The following is a 25,485-nucleotide window of genomic DNA, read 5'->3' as shown; positions in this document are numbered from 1 at the left end:
GAGCCTAAAGCCTTTCTGGAAGTGCAAGCCAGTGCACACCCTGGTGCAGGCGAAGTCCACCCTCTGTGTCTAATTCTTTCATTCTACAGCAGGTTCAGGAAACCAAAATACGAAACGTCTTTTAAGTCTATAAGCTTTATTGATACTTTGCTTTTACAGTTCACAATGCATTCCACAGATTTAGTTCAATACAGCTTAAACCACAATTGTATAAATCGTCATTTATATTTTCTTACATAACAATGTTTGATATTTGCAAACATTTTTGGAAGCATTAGATTCAGTCCAGAGAGTCTGTGATAAAATTAACTACAGTAAGTCTGTGCAGTGAAGTTTATGTTGAGGAGTTCTGTTTGCATGGCATCAGTTCGTGTTGAAAACAGATGGTAGTGCGCCTAGAAGTACGTTTTTTCCCTAGCTTATGTGCTTTGGAACTACACACATAAAACCAATGACAGAAGTATCAAGCACTGTGGGGCAGCTGGGAAGGTAAAGGGCTAAGCTTCGTGAAACACTATATATAGATATATATATAATCTATATTTACTTATATTGGCAATTAATACAACAGTAAATTTCACAATACACCTAGAACATACCAGGAAAGGCAAGCTTTTTCACTCCTGCCTTGGTGGCATGATCTCGTCTAAACATTTCATTTCAGAAAATCTGCATCAACCTACACAGACCGTACACAGTGCACAAACTGTGAAAAGGGTTATTTCTGTCAGCTCCACTTTCTTTGCAATTCCCCAAATACAGCAAGACTACCTGCGACAAAGTGTAATATACAGCTTTCTCAGATCTTTGTTTATTCACCAGTGCCTCATACAGGAAAAACAAATATGATTACGATTTAAATCCATACATAGCAGCTTACAATACTTAAGATGATGAACACAGGGCAGTCAAGACAGGTCATTTTTCCTCAGACACTGCGTTGCTAAAAATAAAGATCTGTGAAACTGCACTGCAATGTCAAGGCTTTGTTCTTCCCTGACCCTCCCCAATGGAATCAAATGAATATCCCCTTTAAAGATAAACTCCTCTATTGTTAACTCTTTCAGGCTTTCTCATTCAGCTTTACGCTTCAATCCAGGGATTTTTGCTTGGATTCTACAAATGAGAAGGAGGGGGAAAATGTCAGTGTAAATACTGTGAATTTACAATATTTTGTTTTCTGCTTCTTAAAATGTCTATCCTTCAAGACTTACATGTACATTGCTCAGCTTATACAAGAAATAAAATCCTAAGGCTGTCAAACTACAAGCTATAATTTTGCCACCTTGACCTCACAAATTATAGACTGAAAGCCTTACATACATGTTAAGTTGATACAGAATCAATGATCCAAATGTTAGGAAAAAAATCTTCCGGCAACTCACACTTTAGGTCTGACTGAAATTGACTACTATGTCTTAACATGAAAATACCGCACTGCTGTCCAAGTCCGGTACACCTCGCCTGAGTGTAAAACAAAGTGCAGGTTTTAAATACTTACTTAGCCATAGCATCTTTAACATTCTTATTTGCAAGTCCCAGATAATGATCTATTTGCGCCTGAAAGAGATAAAAAATTTATTAGAAAATTACCATTGCTAACAAATCTTAGAACTGTGTTCCAACATATTAAAGGCTTAAGAAACTGCCACATTTCTCATTTTTCATAAGGTTTTGGAAACTGGCACTGACATTTCTAAGTTCCACATAAGAGAATGAGGTTTGTATTCTGAAATCTGCAGTTAAATTACCTGATGCCGTTCATAAATAACAGGAACACTGAAGAGTGAAATCAGAGCTGAAAAAGGAAATACACAAGCTTTAAAAGAGACTGCAGTGTTTGTTCCCTAAATCATACCACAGTCATCAGACTGGCAGCACTCTTTTCAGATAGCCAGGAATGTTCCTAATACAGGGAGACACAGCTGCTGGTGGGCAGAGCAATGAATTAACCAAGGGAGCCAGGAGCCACTCCTGGCTTCACATTACAGACTTTATAAAATATAGGCATCCCTAGTTAGTCAGACATATGACTGCACATCAAATAAGGCCACTCTTGATCTGGTTTATCACTGCTGGAGCAGTCTTCAGGAAGTAAAGTGGCATTTCCATAAATAATGTAAGTATCAGCAATTTATTTAAGAAGATCACAACCTCTAATGTATATCCCTCTATTTTTTCTACAATATAAGAATATTTTCCACTAAAACATCTTAAAGTTCGTTGCACACCATTTTTTTGGGGGGGGGGCGGCGCTGGGATGGTGGGCTGTGCTGTGCAGTATGCAGGATCTTGGTTCCCACACCAGGGATCAAACCCATGGCCTCTGCAGTGGAAATATGGAGTCTTAACTACTTGTCTGCCAGGAAGTCCCCAATCTTTTTAAAAATGTTTCATTCTGTTGGTTTTGTAGACTTACCCAAAATTAGTAGTGTCAGACCATTGAACAAGGCACCAACATAGGTAAATACCCACATCAACACTGCAAACTGTAAGAGAATAACAGCCAATTAAAGACAAAATTCAAGTAAAGTTTTAAAATTAAACCTTCAAATAAATACATCCCATGTAAATGCCAAACTACTATAGGCATACTCCTTGGAGATTTGGTAAAAACAATATGGATATTTCACTAAGCTGCCAGGCTGATTCAGGAATTCCAGAATCTAATTAAAACAGTTAATAGATATGATTCATTTTCCTCTGAAGTACATTACCAAATAGTTGATTCTGTTTCCCCTAAAATCAGAAAGCGTAACAAAGGTCACCACCTTGCCCCCCCCAGCTCTACTACAGTATTCAACTTCTAAAATGGAAAGACTGGAAAGCTATCGTGAGAATTAACTATTGAAAATGACTTTAAAGTACCAACAAGTGATTCAAGATTTAAATGAGCTGAATGACTCAGACATATATCTGAATAAGCAATAATGGTGCAAGGAGACTATGTCTCAAGTACCCAAAATATCAGCTCTAGCATTTTATTAAGGATCAGAAAGACTTTCTCCCCAGTAATAAATGCTTTAACAGCCAATGAGGACTCCTCAAACTTTTAAACCTAATAAAAAAATTGACCATATTATTCTTTTAGCCACCGCCTTCTTTATTTAGCAAACACTAACCCAGTTCTTACTATTGATGTATTAGTACCACCCCCAGTTTTAAGTGCTTTACAAATACAAACTCATGTATTCCGCCTAACAATTTTATGAGGTAGGCACTGCTATCATTACCACAGCAGATGAAGACACTAAGGAAAAAACAGAGGTTTAGGAACTTGCCAGAACTGAGGTTATACTGTCATAGTTCACTGTGCCCTCCAGGGACTGCAGTGCAGACTAAATGCTCCTATTTTTAGTAATCATCTCAAAATCTTGGATTAAAAAAAAAATTACATACAGCAGTTTGGGGAAAGCCTTGTTTCTATAAAGTGCTTTCATTTTGAGAAGTCCTTTATTTCCTCACCGTATTTTAGTTTACTCATGAATGGTTGAATAAGAGAATTTCAAAGTTTTCTTCCAGTTCTTGGTGACACCATATAGTAAAAACTCAATGACATGTTCAAGCAGTTCTTGAAGACTTATAAATACCAAGTCAGTCTGGATTTTATTAAACATTCAGCAGAAGCAGTTTCTCTGTTTTCTATTAAAAGCCTTCATATGTCTGGCACTCTCTGCCCTGTTTAGTAGGTCACAAACATCCCACCACGATGCCACCACCGACAACAATTATTTAGGTTTCTAAGAGCAAAGTATAAATGAAAAGGAGAGAGGAGTGAGCACCTCCATCTAAAGAAGGGATCAGCAAACTTTCTGTAAATAAAGACAGAAAAACATTTTTGGTTTTATGGGCCACAAAGGATCTCTGTCACATATTCTTTGAATATTATCCTTTAAAACTGTAAAAAGTATAATCAGCTCCCAGGCTGTACAAAAACAGGTTACAAGTCAGACCGAACAGTAGCTTCCTAACCCTTATCTAAAGCATATCTTTGTCCATGTAGCATTCATTCAGCAAAATCTGATTGAATACCTACTATGAGCGGGGTGCGTGCTAAGTCGCTTCAGTTGTGTGCGACTCTTTGCGACCATATGGACTGTAGCCCACCAGGTGGGTTGCCATGAGCTGGGTATTGAGCAGTAATTAAAGTGTTCAGACTCTAGGAAATTTATTTACTGCAGGTTAGGAAGAATCTTGGATTCCTGCACCAACTGTCAGTTCTACAAAGAGCAACACTTTGGTTACCCCTATAATTGAATTTAATGTTCAAGTGAGCAAATATCAAGCATTCTTAACAGCTTCCAATTGCAAATCAAAATTAAATGCTGTCCTGGTCTTTCCAACTTCTATGGAACCTCTGGTAGAAGGGTTTGAAGCGTTGACTCCAGTTAGCAAGCCCTTTCCCTCTCACATAGTTTTACAAGACTCCTATTGCAAAAGCTAAATATAATTTCTGCACTTGAGCAAGTTTACCATAGAGCAACAGAGTTATTTTCATCCATCACCATCCACCAAGTCAAAAAGAGAAGGGTCGCCCTACATTTTAGAAGAAACTGCTTTAGCAATAAAGATACCCTCACCATGACAAAATTCAGAAACTAACACACAAGCTAAAAATAAGTCCTAATTTGGTCATAAAGTCACTGACAAGGCTGCACTCTAAATCCATGAAAAAAGAGAAGCCCAAGTCTTCACACCAAGGTGATGCAGGGGGTTCAGATGTCACTAGATCTGCCTCTTGCAGGACACTTTCTAAAAGGCAGATGATCCAGGTGCAGAGAGAAATGGAGGGAGGCTTCAGACCTCTGTGGGGGCAGGCTGGTGACACAAATGCATGAGGGAGTCTCGGTGAGGACCAAGGCAGATATGTGCTTCTCAAGAAGCACCTGCGTTCCAGGCCAATGCCGCCATGTTTCCTCATTTTAGGAGAGAAACCCAGAAATTCACATTTTTATGTGCTATCACAGAATTTGCCCATGTTGCAGCTAAGTCTGGAGAAAATATAACATTTCAAGGCCCAAAACAAAAATACTGGCTAAGGGTTTCCAGAGAGGACTCCATCAGAAGAGAAAGGACTTAAGAGCTAACATCAAGCAACTGCACAATTACTGAAGCTTATTATGTAATAACAGCAACTCAGTTAACTTAATCATAACCCCAGAAGTTAAATACTGTTATTATCCCCATAAAAGAAAGAAAAAAGATACAGAAAGATGAGAGCAAGTTGCCAAACCAGAGGTGACAGTAACTGCAGGTTCATCTGGCTCCAGAATCTCCGCTCTGCTATACAGTAAAGCCACTTACAGAGGACATGTGGCTAAGTTGCTTTAGTAATGTCTGACTCTGTGCAACCCTACGGACTGTAGCCCGCCAGGCTCCTCTGTCCATGGGATTCTCCAGGCAAGAATACTGGAGTGGGTTGCCATGCCCTCCTCCATTTATTAATGGTTATGAATGTGCATGCTGTTATAAAGAAGCAGGGAAAAGTCCAATGAATGCTTTAAACCTACAAATTCTACGCTATTCCATGGCAAACACTTGGCAACTCTGCAGCCAATGCATACTAACGGAGGAAGTCAAAGGCTCACGTCTCTTTAGGCAGTAATGAGACAGAAGGAAAGCGGGGGCCAAGCACGGTGAAGGTCTAGTAACACTGGAAGAGGGCAAAGGCCACGTCTTGTCTTTTGCCTGGGGGTATAGGAATTCAATTCAAGTGTGTATCACATGTATACCTCACTGAAAAGCTCTGTAGATTTTGATGTCTCTATGGGGTGGGGAGGCATTTTTAAGGAAAATGGGGGGAGGATGCATGACAATTTCAGAAATTACTTTGGCAATTCACATTTTCAAACTTTTTCTGCAGTTTTAAACACTGAAAATCATTTGACTTTTGCTATCTTCAGCCTCATTCATTACTAATCACATTTTCACAAGCTCATTTCCTGTCTAAATTTTCTGCGAAACAAAGGAACCAGAAAAGAAACTGTCAAAATGTGTATGTTAATAAATGCCTAAGAGCCTGAGGGCTATATTTAATGTTCTTTTGGGTCAGCTATTTCTGGAATTCAGGCCTTTTTCCTCACTTTCAGATTTCAGACGGAATTCTGGAACATTATGGTTACCTGATGTTCAGACAAATATAGCTAGACATTTTATTACAATTTAAAAATATATTTTCCCCAAAAGTCATAGATCTACTTTCATAAAGAATCCAGTGTTTATCGCACAAAGTCATGTGACAGAAAAATAAGAACCTCTGCCTATGAAACACCTGGTCTTAGTATCTGGTAAGAACAGAAATGGTATGGACCTAACAGAAGCAGAAGGTATTAAGAAGAGGTGGCAAGAATTCACAGAACTATACAAAAAAGACCTTAATGACCCAGATAACCATGATGGTGTGATCACTCACCTAGAGCCAGACATCCTGGAATATGAAGTCAAGTGGGTCTTAGGAAGCATCATTACCAACAAAGCTAATGGAGGTGATGGAATTCCAGCTGAGCTATTTCAAATCCTAAAAGATGATGCTGTGAAAGTGCTACACTCAATATGCGAGCAAATTTGGAAAACTCAGCAGTGGCCACAGGACTGGAAAAGGTCTGTTTTCATTCCAATCCCAAAGAAAGACAACACCAAAGAATGCTCAAACTACCACACAGTTGCACTCATCTCACAAGCTAGCAAAGTAATGCCCAAAATTCTCCAAGCAAGGCCTCAACAGTAAGTGAACTGAGAACTTCCAGATGTTCAAGCTGGATTTAGAAAGGGCAGAGGAACCAGAGATCAAATTGCCAACATCCGCTGGCTCACAGAAAAAGCAAGAGAATTCCAGAAAAACATCTGCTTCATCGACTACGCTAAAGCCTTGGTCTGTGTGGATCACAACAAACTGGAAAATTCTTGAAAAGATGGGAATACCAGACCACCTGACCTGCCTCCTGAGAAATCTGTATGCAGGTCAAGAAGCAACAATTAGAAATGGACATGGAACAACAGACTGATTCCAAATTGGGAAAGGAGTACATCAAGGCTGTACACTGTCACTCTGTTTGTTTAACTTATATGCAGAGTACATCATGTGAAATGCTGGGCTGGAAGAAGCACAAGTTGGAATCAAGATTGCCAGGAGAAGTATCAATAACCTCAGATATGCAGATGACACCACCCTTATGGCAGAAAGTGAAGAAAAACTAAAAAGCCTCTTGATGAAAGTGAAAGAGGAGAGTAAAAAAGCTGGCTTAAAACTCAACATTCAAATAACTAAGATCATGGCATCTGGCCCCAACACTTCGTGGCAAAAAACATGGGAAACAATGGAAACAGTGAGAGACTTTATTTTCTTGGGCTCCAACATCACTGCAGATGGTGACTGCAGCCATGAAATTAAAAGATGCTTACTCCTTGGAAGAAAAGTTATGATCAACCTGCTGCTGCTGCTGCTGCTAAGTCGCTTCAGTCAGACTCTGTGCGACCCCATAGACGGCAGCCCACCAGGCTCCGCCATCCCTGGGATTCTCTAGGCAAGAACACTGGAGTGGGTTGCCATTTCCTTCTCCAATGCATAACAGTGAAAAGTGAAAGTGAAGTCGCTCAGTCGTGTCCGACTCTTAGTGACCCCATGGACTGCAGCCTACCAGGCTCCTCTCATCCATGGGATTTTTCCAGGCAAGAGTACTGGAGTGGGGTGCCACTGCCTTCTCCTAGACAGCATATTAAAAAGCAGAGACGTTACTTTGCGGACAAAGGTCCATCTAGTCAAAGCTATGGCTTTTCCAGTAGTCGTATGGATGCAAGAGTTGAACTATAAAGAAAACTGAGTGCCAAAGAATTGATGCTTTTGAACTGTGGTGTTGGAGAAGACTCTTGAGAGTCCCTTAGACAGCAAGGAAATCAAGCCAATCAACCCTAGAGGAAATCAGTCCTGAATATTCATTGGAAGGACTGATGCTGAAGCTCCAATACTTCAGCCACCGGATGATGCGAAGACCTGACTCATTTGAAAAGACCCTGATGCTGGGAAAGATTGAAGGCAGGAGGAGAAGGGGATGATGGGATGAGATGGTTGGATGGCATCACTGAATCAATGGACATGAGTTTGAGCAAGCTCTGGGAGCTGGTGATGGACAGGGAAGCCTGATGTGCTCAGTCCATGGAGTCACAAAGAGTTGAACACAACTGAGCGACTGAACTGAATTGAAAGCACTAGACTTTTTCTTGGAATTTGAGGTTTCAAAAGGCAGAACCCCCTAGTAAAGCTGAGCCCAGTGGAGACCTTCACATGCTTTTCTAATGAAGAAGGTGAGAAGAAAACTATAGCCCAGGGTTACATACAGCTTAAACCACAACTTTGAAAACCAATGACTCTCCAAGCAGTGTCCTTAGAAAAATTAAATCACAATTTCAGGGAATGGGACTCGCACCTCTTCCCCCTCCCAAGTATCATTAAATTGTGTAGCTTCCGGTGATTGCAATGTGCAGCCAAGACTGAGAACCATTGTTTTAAAATAAGAGCCCCCATCTAAAAGACCCCTTACACAGAAGGTCAGTCACAGAACAGAATTAAACCGTAACCAGGTGGTTTAAATTTGTTCAACCACCTTATACTACTGTTCTGGTAGTCATGGGTGTTATTTAAACAAGGTTGACAAATATCACTAGGTTAAATAAAGTTATCCAGCCTCTTTTGGACTTCTCAGAAACTAATAAGGTAATACACACTAGGCTCTCCAAGAAAAGGACACATACACAGCTTTCACAGCTTACTTTTACTAGAACCCTCCTCCTTTACCTCCTTTTCCATTATTTCTCTTCCCCTTACGTCTGGCATTCAATGAACAAACCCACTTTACAACAAATCCTGAGGATTGATCAAAACATTTGCCTGTGGTAAAATTTTATACTAATGTTTGAAATAAATGCTGCTGAATGGAATTAGAAATATTTTGTCAATGATTTTGCCCATAATATTTGACTAGAATTAGTCTTCTGGCAAATGGACTATTGCTCAATCTAGGGACACCTGAAATCTTTTCTAAGATTTAGATGCCTGCAGTTAACTGCAAGGGAAGAAAACAAATGCAATAATTACAGCTGACCTCTGAGCACAGGAGTTTGAACTACACAGGTCCACCTGTCAGCACAGTTTTTTCAGCAGTAAATACTACAGGATCCTCAGTTGTTTGAACCTGTGAATATGGAGCCAGGGGTACCGGGGGAACCACAGACACAGAGGGGCCTTGGATAAGGAGGAACTGGGGCTGTGGAGGCCAGTCATGAACTGCGCACAGACTGTCAACTCTGTGTGTGTGTGAGGCGGGGGTCAGTGCTCCCGATCCCCACACTGGTCAAGGGTCAACTGTACACAAGGATTTAAAAGGAGAAATCTGCAGCATGTGTCTTATTTTTATTTGTCCAGGTCAACCACCAAAAGGGAGATCTAGACGAGGCACACTGATAACCACCGTCTTATGTCAAGTCTTTTCCAACAGGCCTGATGAACCCTGGGGTTTGGTTATTTCTTCAGAATAACCTATAGAATAGCCAGGCCCCCTCACACACTTCCAAAAATATGATAGTAAGAAAGGAGAAGAAAAATTTCACATGCTAAGAATACTGACTCTAAATTTTGTAATTTCTGAGGAAGAAGGTTTCAAATAGAAGTAGTGGTAATTATGACCCAGAGTCTAGAAATGTAGATTATATAAATTTGAGGGCATGAAACACTTACAAAGATAGTGACTTATAGAGAAACTTCTTTCAAATTTTAAAAAGCTATTATTTTAAATAAGCCACAGAGCTTGATACAATGTCTATTTTCTAAATGAAAAACAAAATTATAAATAAGACTACTTCCTTCTGTATTTTCTTAAAATTAATGTGGTGTCCATTTTCCTATCTATGAACAATATAAAATAAAAGTAATCCAAATCAAAAGCTGGTTCTTGTAAATTTTTTAAAAACTCTGTTATTTAACAAGAAAAATTCATTTGGAAACTGCAGAGACTGGGGCTATTTATTAGCAAACTTCCCAAATTTAAAACCTGAATAAAAGGAAATACAATCAATGTAACAGAGCAAATTGATTTTTCCTTTAAATTGAAGAAGAGAAAAAAAAAAGAGATCTGAAAAAACATTTTTGCTCACTTTAGGGAGGAAGAATATGATTCTCCCACCAACTGCTGTGCTAAAAGGCAAAGGGTAAACGAGTCAGAAGGAAAATAATCTTTTTAAAAATGCTCTCTATATGAATAAAAACTATGGGGGTGAGAGTGGCAAACACTCAAGGAACGTCCTCTAGAAAAGGAATACTATTAAGTCATTTTAAAGGGAGACAACAGTGCTTTGTTTTCCTCAGCTTTTCTCAGTAAGACACATTAAGCAAGTATCCTGTGTTTCTATAGTTCCCTTATTCAGTGAGAACAAGTGGAATCTACACTACCCATACACAATGATGTAAGAAAAGGTTTAACTGAAGTACTCCATGTACAGCAGAACCACAAAGTTTATCAAGGAAGACCCTCCATGTATATTATCAGACTGCTTTGTATTGCAAGAGTAAGACAGACACCCTGCCTTATTCCTTGCTTCAACAGATTTTGAGACCTAAATGCAAGGATCATTCAGAGTATTAATACAAATGTTATTTTGAGCCCTGAATGAATCTGCCTTAGCAGAAATCACCAAGCAGCTTTCCTTGAGCTCTGGACTTGCCAAAAAACACTACTTTGGAAAACCATTCAAAGGAGTTTTCTCTTTCCTAATCCTTAAGGAGAAGCAGTAGTAAACTAGGCTTCTAATTCAACTGCTTTTTTCCCCCCAATATTAAGAAACAATATTTTTTAAATAAAAGAAAATTTCATAAAATGTAAGTGTTCCAAAAAGTAACCTATCTCATTATATGCCTCTTCAAATTACTATTACCTTCAAATTAGCAAAATCACTGAAGGCAAGAATTTACCAAGTTCAGATTCTTTCATTTATGTTAGTTTCCTCATTAAGAAAAAACCAAAAAACCCAAGGTAATTTTCAAAGGAAATTTTTAAAATGAGATTTAACAGCAAAAAGAAATTATCTCATGAAAGTATTAATAAAATTTCCTTTTCATCTACTTTCAAATATCAGTGCAAATCAGATTTTAAAGGTTTTCTAAAGTATTTAATCAGTCCTCCTGTAATATTTTCTCACTTCCCTACCCTTTGCAAATACTTCCACACCTACATAACTGTCTACACATAGAGCTGTGTACGGAGGACAATCAGCTCTGAAAGAATAAGATTTCAACTGATTAAAGACAAGGGGAAACTTGAAGCTCTAGAAAACAATGAATGAGTCATTCCCAGATCAATTTGTTTTGTTTTAAACAGATTTCTTCAAGAATGCCTCTTCTCTCAAGAAAAATGTTAGACATGCATAACTGCCTTCACTGTTACACAGTGCAAACATGAGGACTTTTAGTTTATATCTGTTGCAGTTTTTATTAATAAGTATAAAAAAAAATGACTCCTCAATCCACAGATTCATGATGCCTTTGTTCGAAGCCCTCCGCTCCCCTCCAACAATTTTTGACTGCCAAATTCAGAGATGGCCCTATGCTGTTTGAACCTCTGTGTCACTATTTAGTGTTTCCTCTCAATCAACTCCTACCCACAAAATGCTTCATTTTAAACTACACTAGTGCATTCCCCTCAAGAATTTTTCAAACATGTTTTACCCCCAGCAGTCAACCTATTCACTGCAAATACACTTCAATGAATAGAAACTGGTTTCTTCCAGGACCCATGAGTACAAGGTTGAATTTGATTTGCTCCCAAATATTATTTGTTTCCTCTTGATACTAATCAAAGATCCCAATGATATAACCATGATCTCTTTATTTACAAACTGACATCAGATTATTTTAAAGCACTACTACAGAACAGGTCACTAAATGCAAGCACTCTACACAAAAGAGATAATAAATAATAAAAAGAAACTCAATTTTTTACCATTAATGTTATTCATAACTGAGGTTCCAAGTCTTAATAGAGAAGCATACAGCTGAAAATAATGTCCATTACTGGCCTATTAAGGCTAAGATACATGTTAAAAGCATTTTGAGCATTTAAACCTATTCTGACCACTACAGAAATTGTTTTGCCAAATCTAAAGGCCCAATCGTCCTATTGCTATGACATCCTTAGTTTGCACAAATTGCAAACTTGTACATATCTCTTGGAAAAGAGAAATTGTGGTAATTACTACCATAGTACATTTCTACCCAGGCTTAGATAGGAAACAAGTCTGTCTTAAATCACAGGCTGCTACTGCTGCTGCTAAGTCGCTTCAGTCGTGTCCGACTCTGTGCGACCCCATAGACGGCAGCCCACCAGGCTCCCCCGTCCCTGGGATTCTCCAGGCAAGAACACTGGAGTGGGTTGCCATTTACTTCTCCAATGCATGAAAGTGAAAAGTGAAAGTGAAGTCGCTCAGTCGTTTCTGACCCTTTGAGACCAATGGCATGGACTGCAGCCTACCAGGCTTCTCTGTCCACGGGATTCTCCAGGCAAGAGTACTGGAGTGGGGTGCCATTATACAAAACACAGACAGTAGGTTCTACACAAGGGAAAAGTACTGTAGTCCCAGTTCTTGGGGTTCAAATTATGTGACCAATTTAGTGCTCATTTAGAGTCAGTCTGAACTCTGGCAAGCTTACTTACAAGGTGAGACTAATAGCTGCTATGTAGCAAGATCCAAAAACTAAATTCCAAAGATTACCAACTGATGATTAGTTGAAGTGTTTCAGAATATTAACACTTTTCAAGAAAACATTCAAAAAAAGTGTAGGAATATGAAATAGCTTATATGTATATATGAATTACACACAAGCTAAGAAATTAAGTGCCGGATTCTGAAAGTCAAACCAGATGAAATAATATTTGGCATTAAATCTACTAGATAATCTTTATTCTTACAGCCAAAATTCTCATTTTTAATCTTTATGATTTCCAAAACTTAAGAATTTATAACATTTTCCCTTAAAAAGCAATTGCCTTTCCTCCATCTTAAATATTTTATTTGATTCTGAATTTCAGAACAGAAGTTTACAGTAATGATTTCATTACATCTTTATCATTTACTTTAATATAGAAAACAGAGTTTTACTCTCTTAACTTCAATGTTAAATTCTGGGTATGTCAAAAAATGGAAAGCAAATAAACTTACCTTCAGAGAATCAACTAAATCATCAACTAAGAAGAGGCGTCTGAGTTCTTTTATTGTGCAGTTAACATGACCAAGAGCAGAATTGCTGTACTTCTGAACCAACTCCTCAGATATAGCAACTTCAGATTCCAAATATGCCCTAGAAAAGAAGACACACCTTAACTGTCACTGACTGGAATAATTTTTTGTGAATGTCAATCAATTGGCAAATAGATATCCATAAAGGAGCACATTAATAAAATATTTTACTATAGAAGTGTACTCCTTCCAAATTAATAAGCACAATGTAAAAACTCCCCAAGCATGGGGTGTTTGATTGATAAGGCAGGTATATGCTTTGAGTCAGACCTATCTGAGCTTGAATGTTAAGCTCTGCCACTTACCTGGCTGTGTAACTTTAGAAGTTATTTAGTCATCCCTTTAAATCAGTTTCCTCATTTATACAACACAGATTATCTTGAGATTTCAATGAGTAAAGTGTTTATTAACACAATCAAGGACAAAGAAGCACTCAATTAATGTAGTTATTATTGTGGATATGGCTTTTTCAGGTGGACAAAATGTTATCAAGTTTTCCTAACAAAGATCCTATTCATTTCCAAATAATTACACTCACTTTGCCTAATCTTTAGGGGAAAGAAAGTGAAAGTGAAGTTGATCAGTTGGGTCTGACTCTTTGGGACCCCACAGACTGTGTAGCCTACCAGGTTCCTCCGTCCATGGGATTTTCCAGGCAAGAATACTGGAATGAAAACACCAATAAATCAACCCCCGGACTGTTCAATCAGGTGCTCCAATCTATAATGAAATAGCTGGAATTGTCAAATTTAAGAAGACAACTGTAATGGGGAAAACTAGTCAAGTCAGCAGGAATTGTTTCATTATTGTTTCAAACATCTTGGAGCAATCAGAAGTGCTATTCTCTCTTATCTGTTGGAAGCAGCTCCTTATCCAGTCCCTCTCAAAAACTCCCCATGTCTGAGGATGCTAGTTACACTGGAAATTACAGTCCTCTCTAGTAATTCCTTGTCTCCTAGTTCTACTCCTGCAATATGCCCAAATATATCTCCTTGTTTTTATTCACTATACCATCACTATAATTTAAGTGGATTTATTTGGATTCCTTTTCTTTTTTCTTTTTTTTTTTTTTGAGCTATACTAGATAGTGCTATTCAGGCTGAACTCAGGAATCAGAAGACCTGATACCACCTAGGTATTTAACCTTGCAAAGGCATGTAACTTCCCTGGGTCATGGTTCCAACTCTGCAAAATTAGAGAAACAGACTTCTGAATCCATTCAAACTCAAACATTCTATGTCCAACCCTGAATGTTTCCAACCTTCTTTCTCATTGCTCTGCTGTAGTTCAAAATTGAGCTATTCATGAAACGTTCTTCACCTTAATGGGAGGCTTTGTTCCTCATGCTCTCTCCCCATCCACAGCGCCCTCCTCCCACCTCTAGCGAGGGCACACCCAAGTCAGTCAGCACCACCTCAAATCCCACCCATACATGAAAGCCTCTCCACCACCCTACTATGTAACTCAAATAATGCTTTCTTTTGTATTTTTCTTATAGTAATTATCATATCCATCCTGAAATACAGACGTGTGTATACTTGTACATTTTTTTCTACTACAGTATAAACTGTCAAGGACTAAAACATTATCTTTATTAGTACAATGTCTAGCACAGGACAACTACTATTTCAGTTCAGTCGCTCAGTTGTGTCCAGCTCTTTGTGATCCCATGGACTGCAGCACACCAGGCTTCCCAGTCCATCATTATTTATTGGCCAACAAATAGCAAGTTATTATTATCAAGTTAAAAATGGTCACACATTCACACCTAACCCTTAAACCAGCAAAGATTTATTAATGCAGTTTTAAGAAATATAGAGAAGTGGCTGATATGACTTAGCTGTATTCTGTTTCTCTGTACCACTGCTTTTGTTCCTGCTGAAGACAAGACATCTGCCCAGCAGGTCCAAAGGCATGCACCGGAAGATATTTACATTCATCCACCTGGCATTTATGTGCTATTACTGCAATGGCAGCACAGCTGTCACTCTTTCCCAAAGACCACAGGTATTACATATCAACTATATGATATTAACTTTACTAATGTGACTGGAGAACTTGGAAAACTGTCCAAAACGCGGTTAAATTGGCATGTTAGCTGAATTTATTACCATAAAAGACCTTTGAGCTAATGATAATGTTTCGTTAGTTTCTTTTAAAAGTCTTCGTTAAATCAAACAATATGTAAAATTTATAGATAATTTAGAATTGTTGGCCTGACAATGTTTTTATATATTTCAGTGTAACTAATTAAAAATCATACTCCTTTATGACTTGTGGCATGATATAACTGCTGTTTTGAAACTGCAATTTCGTATTACTGAATTCACTGTTTCCTCTGTAAAATGTAGTAATGTCTAGTCTCATAGAGTCTCATGAAAACTGGGAACCTGAAATTAGGACAACAGGGGTGTTAAGTGATAGAAACTGGTAAGTCTGAGATAAAAGACTCATTGAAAAATATGAAAATTTAGTGGCTGTCAGGGGCCACGTGGGGAGCAGCTATAGGGACAAAATGTCTTTTGAGTATAACGAAAATATCTGGAATGAGATGGTGATGGTTGTACAATTCCATGAATGTATGGAAAACCACTGAATTCTACAGTATGTGAATTACCTCAATTTTTAAAGGAGGGGATGAGGGTGGGGAAAGTGCTGAGTATGAAGTGAGATCAGAAGATCCAAGTTGAGGTGTGTCCACCCCATTAGCAACCAGAGATATAATGCTAGTGTACTTGTCAAAATAAGGTAAGAAGGTGATAATTTACAGACAAGAAAATGGTGAAATAAAAGATAATACCAAAGTAATGCCTTAGGGAAGGAGGAGAAGAAACTAGATAGAACAGGAAAGAATGGTAAGAAAAGACATGGACATAGTGAGGAAGCACAATGGAAAAGCATAATATCAGCATAAAAAGTAATCAATAAAGAAAATATAACTCTCGCCAATCCCAAACATGTTAACAAGATATAGCTTCCTTAAAAGTAAAATTAGGTAACCAACACCTACTTCTAATAAGTAAATATTACTAACATGTAGTGGAGTTAGGCTATGGCTAATGATACATAAACCCAGGCTTTTCCATCAGGAGCCTATGAAATGACCATTAGGAAATCCCAAAAGCAGATGCTTCTGGTATAGCTTTTTAGCAAAAATTTGCAATTATCTTTTAGCAGTTAAAAAAAAAAAAAAGCATGCCTGTAGCTCTACAAATAGCAGAAATTAGTCTGAGTCAATACTGAGACTGTTTGTAGTGCTGCCAACGTGTGCCTTGTTTTCCAGACATCTCACCTGAATGGGTGGCCTTCATCAGATTTCTGGATAGCCTGGATCACACCCTTATATATCCTAAAGCTGATAGTCACAGAGAGCAGGGCCAAGGCAATGTAGGCCGTTACACTCACAATGCTGAATACTGTCAGCGAGAGCAGCAGGAACAAGCTGGCACCGAACACCACTCCAGTCTTCTTAATGTCTCTCCAGTAGAGGAGGTCAACAACTAAAGATGTAAAAAGAAGAGATCTGAAATTAGAACATTACCTTACCCATTTTTATTTACCTACAAAAGTAAAAAGGCCTTAAGTGTGTATATATGTATATTCAAATAATAGAAAAAATATCTTAACACAGAAAAACTACTAACTCAAAACATGCTAAGAAATTAAAACTTTACTAAAAACTAAACAAGTGAGTTTCACGGCTCTGCTTTTAAGAGATCTCTGAGAAATTTCACAAAACTGTAACCTAACCTGGCTATCACTGAAACAAACATTTCCTACAAAGCTAATAACAGAGGGAAATAGCCTTTACACTACCCAGAAAGCTATTTTCCTCTAGGAGCAGGTAAATGCAATGCCATAAAACTTTAGGTGTCAAAGAAAAAAACATGTTACACTATTAATAATGTTTATTAATAGTAAGGAGTCGGACAAAGCCTAACCTAGCAAGTCTGCTCTTGGCCCATGGTCACAGGCCACCGTGGGGATCGAATAACCAGGGGCCTGTGGTCTGAGGATCAGGTTATGTACAACCCAAGGAGAACATAATTATGTACAACCCTCCTCTGCAGGAGGCCCAAGAGCTCTTGAACTCACAGGCCAAACATAGTTCATCCCTTTCTGGATTGTGGACAGTTGGGATCGGGGAGCATTCTTATAGTAAAATAAATATGGATACACTCGAGTACATTTTTAAATAGTTAATTTTTAAGATGAAGGAGGCAATAAAGAAAAATCACATCTAGGGGCTACTTCAGTCTTGATCCCCAGGTCCTCTAATGTGTTTGAACTTCCTTTAGTGTTAAGGGTACTTTTGTGGGAAAATTTATGTATATGAACTACAAAATGTTAGATATTATTATGAAGCCCTAAATTCCTGTTAGTAAATGAGTACTGATTAAGATATTTTAAATGCCCATAAGTGTGCTGCACATACCAGGGATTCAACATTTATTATGTTTAAGGAACATTTATTCCACCCTCCTAAATATGATCTGATTTGAATGCTATTAACATCCTATATATGATTTACAGCTTTGTTTTCAAACTCTGATTTCAACTATTTATTAAAGTTTCTCTATTTCGAGTTTCCTCAACTCTGCCTAAAACACCCACATCAGTTTTGTTCTATTCAACTAGTTTCTACTACTATGCCAATATACTAGCACAACTGTGACTTGATCAGAACTTGAAATAGTGCATCTGCACCATGAATAACAAACACTAAATAACAGCAATGCTAACAGCTTTCTGACATTCAGCACTCACTCACTGAGCTGATACTGTTAAAAAACAAAAACAACTCAACCTAGTAGAATGAATTTAAAGACCTGAAAATGGGGCCATGGGTTTTTCTTTAAGCCCTGTCCAACTCTAAAACACTATAATTCTAGAAAGATAAGACACATAAAAACAGTATCAGTAAATTTTAAAACAAATACCATACCACTGTGAGAATTTAGAAAAGGAAAAAGACTAGAGGAAATTTTAAAAGACTTTGTGAAAGAGGCAGATATCAAGCTGAGTCTTGAAGAATGGGTAGGCATCTAGAAAACCTACAGGGACAGGGCTCATTGTGAGTCTCTGCTAGCAACAATCCTAATAACCAGTGCAGTTTTCTTTCTTTCAGCAAGAGGGTAAGGAAAGCAGTAACAAAGTTAGCCTTTGGTAACATTCTTTCCTGGAGGCGCCCCCTGTGCCCCACAACAGCAGCGTATCTAAGACAGACACAACAGGAGCTTACACAGACAAAGCACTTAAGACTCCAGAGTTGAACCACCTAGACTCAAACACTGATTCCATAACATACTAGTTACATGACTTCAGGTAAGTCATTAGATCACTCTACACTTCACCTTCTTCCTCTATAAAATATGTATACAAATAGGAATGATTTTACTGAGATCATTACTGATTTTACTGAGATGTTGTAAGGATTAAGTGAGATAATGAATTAACAAAATTCTTCATCAGTAAGATAATGAATAGAATACATTTAATATAGTATACAGCATAAAATAAGTATTTCTTAATAAATGTCAAAGCTGTTATTTTTGTTATTAGTATAAATGCCACCATAATCATTATCACCTTCTTATTCAGGTTTTTAAATAATAAATACACAGAAAAAAAGAAAATGTCAACCTAGTGCTTTCCAGATGGCACTAGTGGTAAAGAACCCGCCCGCCAATGCAGGAGATGTAAGAGACTTGGGTTCCACCCCTGGGTTGGGAGATCCCCTGGAGGAGGGCACAGCAATTCACTCTAGTATTCTTGCCTGGAGAATCCCATGGAGAGGAGCCTAGTGGGCTATGGTCCATAGGGCTGAAAAGAGTTGGACATGACCAAAGCAACTTAGCACACATTGCTGTGTTATATCACAAACATGTCACTTTATAAATCACCAGAAAAGGATTTTAAAACATACTTAAGTTTTCATCATTACAGGGCAAATACAAGTTGATAACCTAAATGAATGAGCAAGTAAACACCCCAAATCTATTTTTATATTAAAAAAAAAAACCTCTTCCTTTGTAAAAATGTCTGATCCTCAACGTGCTCCAGAACACTTATTAACCCTCAAATCAACTATTGTTGATAAAAGATAAATGCAGATATCCTCACTATTTCTTACCATAAGACTTAGAGGTATATACAACATATATTAACGTCAAATCAAGTTACATAATAAAACAAGAGTTACTGTCCAAACAGTTTCAATGACTAGATAAGAATTATTTATTAGTAGTCTCTGATTGCTGTATAGATGGCTGTGGTGGAAAGAAGTACCAGGAACAAGGACTCAAGAAACCCACACTCTGGTACCCACATCCTCAGCACTGTATAACTCTGGATGAGGCTCTACTTTCTGTAGACTCACAGAAACAAACAGGATTCACAGTTAGTACATCAATCCTGCATTCAAATTCCCAATCAGTGTGTCCAAATTAGTCAGATTTTATGTTCTATTGTTTGCGCGAGATAAAAATTTAAAATATCTGCTTTCTTTTTTGATCTAGATTTACTAGGGGGTGAGAAGCTTAAATATTTTTATTTTTATCAGTTTTTTTAAATGAACATTCCTTTTGGTCAAACATTATTAAAGATTTAGGAAAACAAATTCACATTCCTATAATTTTTCAAGCCATTATAAACTATGCCATTACGACAACAGTATGAGAGGAGCTAAAAAAAGAAAAAGACTGAGAAGCTACAGACTTTTTACACCTAAGAAATGTCTCCCATGTTGCCAATCTACATTCTCCACATATCCCTTTATTTCCTGAGTCAGCATTTACTGGGCACTTAGATCAAATACTGTCTATAGACATTATCTCTTTCAATTAAAACTCTATGAGGCAGGCTTTTAGACAAGAAAAGCAAGACCCAGATCATTTAGTAAGTGGTGAACATGAATTTTTAACATAGGCTTCCACAGATAAAACTCACCCTCTTCATGCATGATGCCAAATTAAAGGCTCAGACTTTTATTAAAAATGTGTTAACTATGAAGTCTGAATGGAGAAGGCAATGGCACCCCACTCCAGTACTCTTGCCTGGAAAATCCATGGACAGTGGAGCCTGGTGGGCTGCAGTCCATGGGGTCGCTAAGAGTCAGACATGACTGAGCGACTTCGCTTTCTCTTTTGACTTTCATGCACTGGAGAAGGAAATGGCAACCCGCTCCAGTGTTCTTGCCTGGAGAATTCCAGGGACGGGGGAGGCTGGTGGGCTTCCATCTATGGGGTCGCACAGAGTCGGACACAACTGAAGGGACTTAGCAGCAGTAGCAGCAGCATGAAGTCTGAAAGGCTATCTAGTTAACAGTTTTTATCTCTGGGTTGAACTGTTATGAACTTAATTTGCTCCATTCCCTTTTATGCCACCTGAAATTGTCCTTTTGAGGGAAGCATGAATTACTACTTATTTACCAAAAATACACCCTTTCTATTCCTGTTTGATACCACTAGAGAATCTTATAACAAATGTGGTTCTCCCAGTAGGCTTTCCTACTGGGAAGAAAATACCCTCCCTGATACCTCAATATTAATATTTACATACAGCTCATAGTTAAAGTTCTGGTGCTTTGGGCTGAATCAAGCCAATTTCCTCTAAGCTAATGATATGAGAAGTCATGTATATGATCCAGTGATATTCAGTGACTGCTGCCTAATGTTAACCTAACTGCATGCAAGTACAGTGAACTATAACCTACTGCTTCCTTTCTACCTATCAAATGGTTCCTAAAAATGAGATCTTTTCAAGAAATGGAAGAGCTCTGAAGATCTTGTCTGCAAGTCTATATATACTGTGTGAAAATATGCAAATAGCTATATAAGAGCTCTCAAAGCAGATTCGATGAGAGTCATGTGGAAATAAGTCCCAGAGATGCCCTGGTGATGAGGAGGAACAAAGGGCAGAAGAGTCAAGAGAGACTTGACAACTAGGTACTGACAGGCAAACGTAAGACAAAAGCAATATACCCTACAGGAAGGTCTGAGAAGCAATCCGCATGGTCGTCATGGTCATGGTGCCAAGTATAGAAGGGTTTCAATCTTTTTTTGTAAAGGAATTTAACAGATTGTTAATTAAGCTGCAAGGATAAAAAAAATACTGTTTCTAGCAAAGAGGGGTACAATTTTAATTGATATTCACCAGTATTTCTAGTTTCACAGATTCCTTAAATTGGTTTTAATGAAAAAACTTTGAAAGATGAAGTTTATCCAGTATTGGTGATTCTCAATGGAGGGAGTCATAAAATTTTTTCAAAATCCTTTCCTTCTTGAGAAATATATTCAAATACTATTGCTTCTAATATCCATTAAGAAATGTATGCACTATATCCATTAGTTAATTTAGATGTTTGTTCAACCCTGACACCAAAATCAGGCAGACACATCACAAGAAAACTACAGACCAAGATTCCTTATGAATACAGATATAGTAATCCTCAACAAGGTATGAGCAATCCAAATCTAGCAACACATTAAAAGGGTTACATATCATGGCCAAGTGGTATTTATCACAGGAATACAAGGCTGGTTTCAACATATGAAAACCCATCAATAATACACCATATTAAAAGAATTAAGGACAAAACCCCACATGATCACAATAAAGAAGCATATGACAACATCTAAGACCCTTTTCATCAGAAAAATACAAACTAACAATAGGAATGGAAGGAATGTCCTCAAGCTGATAAAGGTTATCTACAAAAAACCCACAACTAACATCACTTAATGGTGAAAGACTGAAAGCATTTCCCCTAAGGCCAAGAACTAGGGTAGGATATTCCTCTTTCAACTTATATTCAACACTGTCCTGGAGATATGGAGGTAGGGCAGTCAAGAAAAAAAATAAAAGGTATCCAGACAGTAAAGGAAGAAATTCAACGATCTCTATTTGCAAATAAGACAGTGTTACAGGTGAAAAATCCTAAGGAATCCACCAAAAAAGCAACAAACTAATAAACAAGTCCAGAAAGGTTGTAGGATATATATATACACACACACATATATATATTGATCAATATATAAAAAATCAATTGTATTTCTATACTAGCAGTAAATGATCTGAAAATGGATTAAGAAAAGAATTCCATTTACAATAGCATCAAAAAGTTTAAACAGAGCAAAAGACTTAGAAACTGAAACTACAAGTGTTGAAAGAAATTAAAGACAAATACATAGAAAGACAGCCCATGTTTACAGATTAAAAGGCATTATTATAAAAATGGGAATACACCTCAAATTGATCTATAGAGCAATCTCTATCAAAATCCTAGCTGCCTTTTAGAAAAAACGGACAAGCCAACTATAGAATTCCTATGGAAATGCAAGAGATCCAGAATAGCCAGAATAATTTTGAAAAACAAGAGAGTTGGAGCTTTCCTTTTTCAAAGCTTCCAACAAAGCTACAGTAATCAGTTTGGTAGCTGCATAAGGATGGACAGATAGATAGATTATGGAATAAAATTAAAAGTCCAGAAATAAACCCTTACATTATGGTCAAGAGATTTTTGACAAGGATGCAAAGACATTCAATGGGGGAAAGAACAGTTTTTTCAACAAGTGGCGCTAGGACAACTGGACATTTAACTTCAAAGAGATTGAGGTTGGACCCATACCTTACACCATATACAACTCAAAACGGATTAAAGACCTGAAGAGTTTAAAGTACAAAACTTACAAGAAAAAAATAAGTATAAATCTTCATGATTTTGGATTAGGCAATGTTTCCTTATAGCAGAAACAGTTTAAAAAAAGTAATAAATTGACCTCAATAAATTAAAAACTTCTGTGCTTTAGAGGACATTATCAAAGTGAATATTCAACCACAGAATAGGAGAAAGTATTTACAAATTAAACATTTGATACAAGACTTGAATTCAGAATATATTTAAGAAACTCTTACAACTCAACAATAGAAAGACAAATCAGCTGAAAATTGGCAAAGGATTTGAATATAAATTTCTGCAAAGAATATGGCCAGTAAGCAATGTAAAGGTGTCATTAATCATTAGAGAAATGCAAACCAAAACCACAACCAGATATCACTTCAGACACACTAGGCTGGCTAAAATAAAAAAGGCAGATGACAAATGTTGGCAAGAAGTAAAAGACTGGAATCCTCTTACATTGCTGATGGGAATATAAAATTCAGCAATGGTGAAAAACTGGCAATCCCTCAAAAAGTTGAACAGAGAGTTACCATATGACAAAGCAATTCCACTCCTAGGAATTTCCATTCAAAACACTAGAAAAATCTATGTATACAAACGTTCACAGCAGCATTACTCATAGTAACCCAAAGAGGAAACAATCCAAATATCCGTCAACTGATGAATGGCCAGTACTATGGCCACCTCATGAGAAGAGTTGACTCATTGGAAAAGACTCTGATGCTGGGGGGGATTGGGGGCAGGAGGAAAAGGGGACGACAGAGGATGAGCTGGATGGCATCACTGACTCGATAGACGTGGGTCTGAGTGAACTCCGGGAGTTGGTGATGGACAGGGAGGCCTGGCGTGCTGCGATTCATGGGGTCGCAAAGAGTCAGACACGACTGAGCAACTGAACTGAACTGATGAATGGATAAACAAAATATTCATATGACAGAATATTATTCAGCCATAAAAAGGAATGAAGTACTGATAACATGCAACAACATGGATGAATCTTGAAAATATTACGCTAAGCTAAAGAAGCCAAACACAAAAGGTTACACAGTTGTACGGTTCTGTTTACATCAAGTGTCTTGAATAGGCAATTCTATAGAAGCAGAAAGCAGATTTGTGGTTGCCAAGAACTGGGAGCAGAGACTGGGAATGACTGATGATGGGTTTAAGATTTTTTTGAGGGTGGGGATGAAAATGTTCTGAAATTAAATAATGGTGATGGCTGCACAATTCTGGAAATACACTAAAAATCAATGTTGTATATTTAATTAAAAAATTTAAAACAAACAAAAAACCCTTCAGTAAATATTACTGATTGATTAGAATGAAAGCATACTTATGCCAGTTTAAAGCATGTGGTAATTCTAATTGTTCAAAAAATGTTTCTATGCTTTGGATTTAACATTTGTTTATTTAAACTATCAGATATCTACACTTTTAAGTAAAAAACAGTGATGCTTTCAGATAACTTATAAAACAGTAAATACTGTCTTACAGGCTTTTCTCTCCTTACTAGATCCTGAAAGACTGCTAAATGCCTTTAATCTTTATATTACCTGCTTCATTAACATTTCCTGCACTGTCTGAATAATGACCAGATTAACAAGTTTCTATTCCTAAGAATAATTAAAGAGTTTAATATTTTCAAATTAAAGGACATCTTTAAATATGAACTACAAGGTCTCTAAAATGTTAGTTTTGGATTCGTCTGTAATCACTTCAGGACTGCTGTTTATGAAGGAAGAGTTTAATGGCCTCTATATTCTTGAGAAACCAAAATTAAGACAAAGGGCTTGTACAAGGAAAAGTTTACCCTTTCACGCTTCCTGAAGTCCCTTCTGTATTGCAGAATGGAGTGTTAATCATGCAAGGCAACCTAAACTTTATTCTTAAATAAAATGTCCATGAAATTCCTTTTAAAAATCTGAAATTAAATTTAACAGTGCTTTTTCCTTTTGTAACAGTGGAGAATGCTTATGGATTACCAAATATTAATAATTTTGATCAATTTAAACAAAATTTTTGTCATTTAGAAAAAAGTGATTTATTCCCTGCAGTGCTTCCCCATTTTTGTTTTCCAAATAAAACTGTGAAAAATCTTTGATTGTGCTTTGTGCAGTGCACAGAGTAGTACAGCATCACTATCAAATCAAAATTTTAATTTAAAATAATTCCCCATACACTACAGTCTTTTATTCAAATGAAATAACTTCTGGCCCAAGGAAGAGTAGGAAGAGTTTGCGTACATGTGGTAATCATAAATTGTCAACTGTCATAGCTAAAAATAGTGCCAGCCTGACATGCAGGAGTCATCCAATTACATTTTGCCCCTAATCAAATTCTTACTGAAGCTCTTCCTTGAATAGCCTGAAGTCAAGTTCCAATTCTTAAATCTTGTATCTGGGTAGGAAAAAACACTTAACTAGGTGCTCCTAAAAACACCGATAGAACAAGCAACAGCTAGTTGAAAAATGCCTACTTCCTAAGCAAAAGCAAATATTAAGTACTCTTTAATAAAGTAAGGT

General features: G+C 37.4%; 1 protein-coding gene across 6 annotated transcripts in view; it reads right to left on the bottom strand.

Moving 5' to 3' along the window:
* Positions 1 to 119: 119 nt before the first annotated feature.
* The window catches only part of RTN4 (reticulon 4), a 75,242-nt gene continuing 49,876 nt past the window's right edge, over positions 120 to 25,485 (bottom strand). For all 6 annotated transcript variants that reach the window (XM_070379564.1, XM_070379566.1, XM_070379567.1 and 3 more), the window contains 6 exons: positions 16,574 to 16,781; positions 13,204 to 13,342; positions 2,420 to 2,489; positions 1,752 to 1,798; positions 1,502 to 1,560; positions 120 to 1,116 (listed from right to left, as the gene is read on the bottom strand). In XM_070379564.1, the coding sequence (XP_070235665.1) occupies positions 1,074 to 1,116; positions 1,502 to 1,560; positions 1,752 to 1,798; positions 2,420 to 2,489; positions 13,204 to 13,342; positions 16,574 to 16,781 (566 nt within the window). In that variant the 3' untranslated portion in view covers positions 120 to 1,073. The remainder of the gene's footprint in view (positions 1,117 to 1,501; positions 1,561 to 1,751; positions 1,799 to 2,419; positions 2,490 to 13,203; positions 13,343 to 16,573; positions 16,782 to 25,485) is intronic.

Source organism: Bos mutus, chromosome 11 (genome assembly GCF_027580195.1).
Source record: "Bos mutus isolate GX-2022 chromosome 11, NWIPB_WYAK_1.1, whole genome shotgun sequence".
Classification (NCBI taxonomy): domain Eukaryota; kingdom Metazoa; phylum Chordata; class Mammalia; order Artiodactyla; family Bovidae; genus Bos; species Bos mutus.
This window is presented reverse-complemented; position numbering and strand designations above follow the sequence as displayed.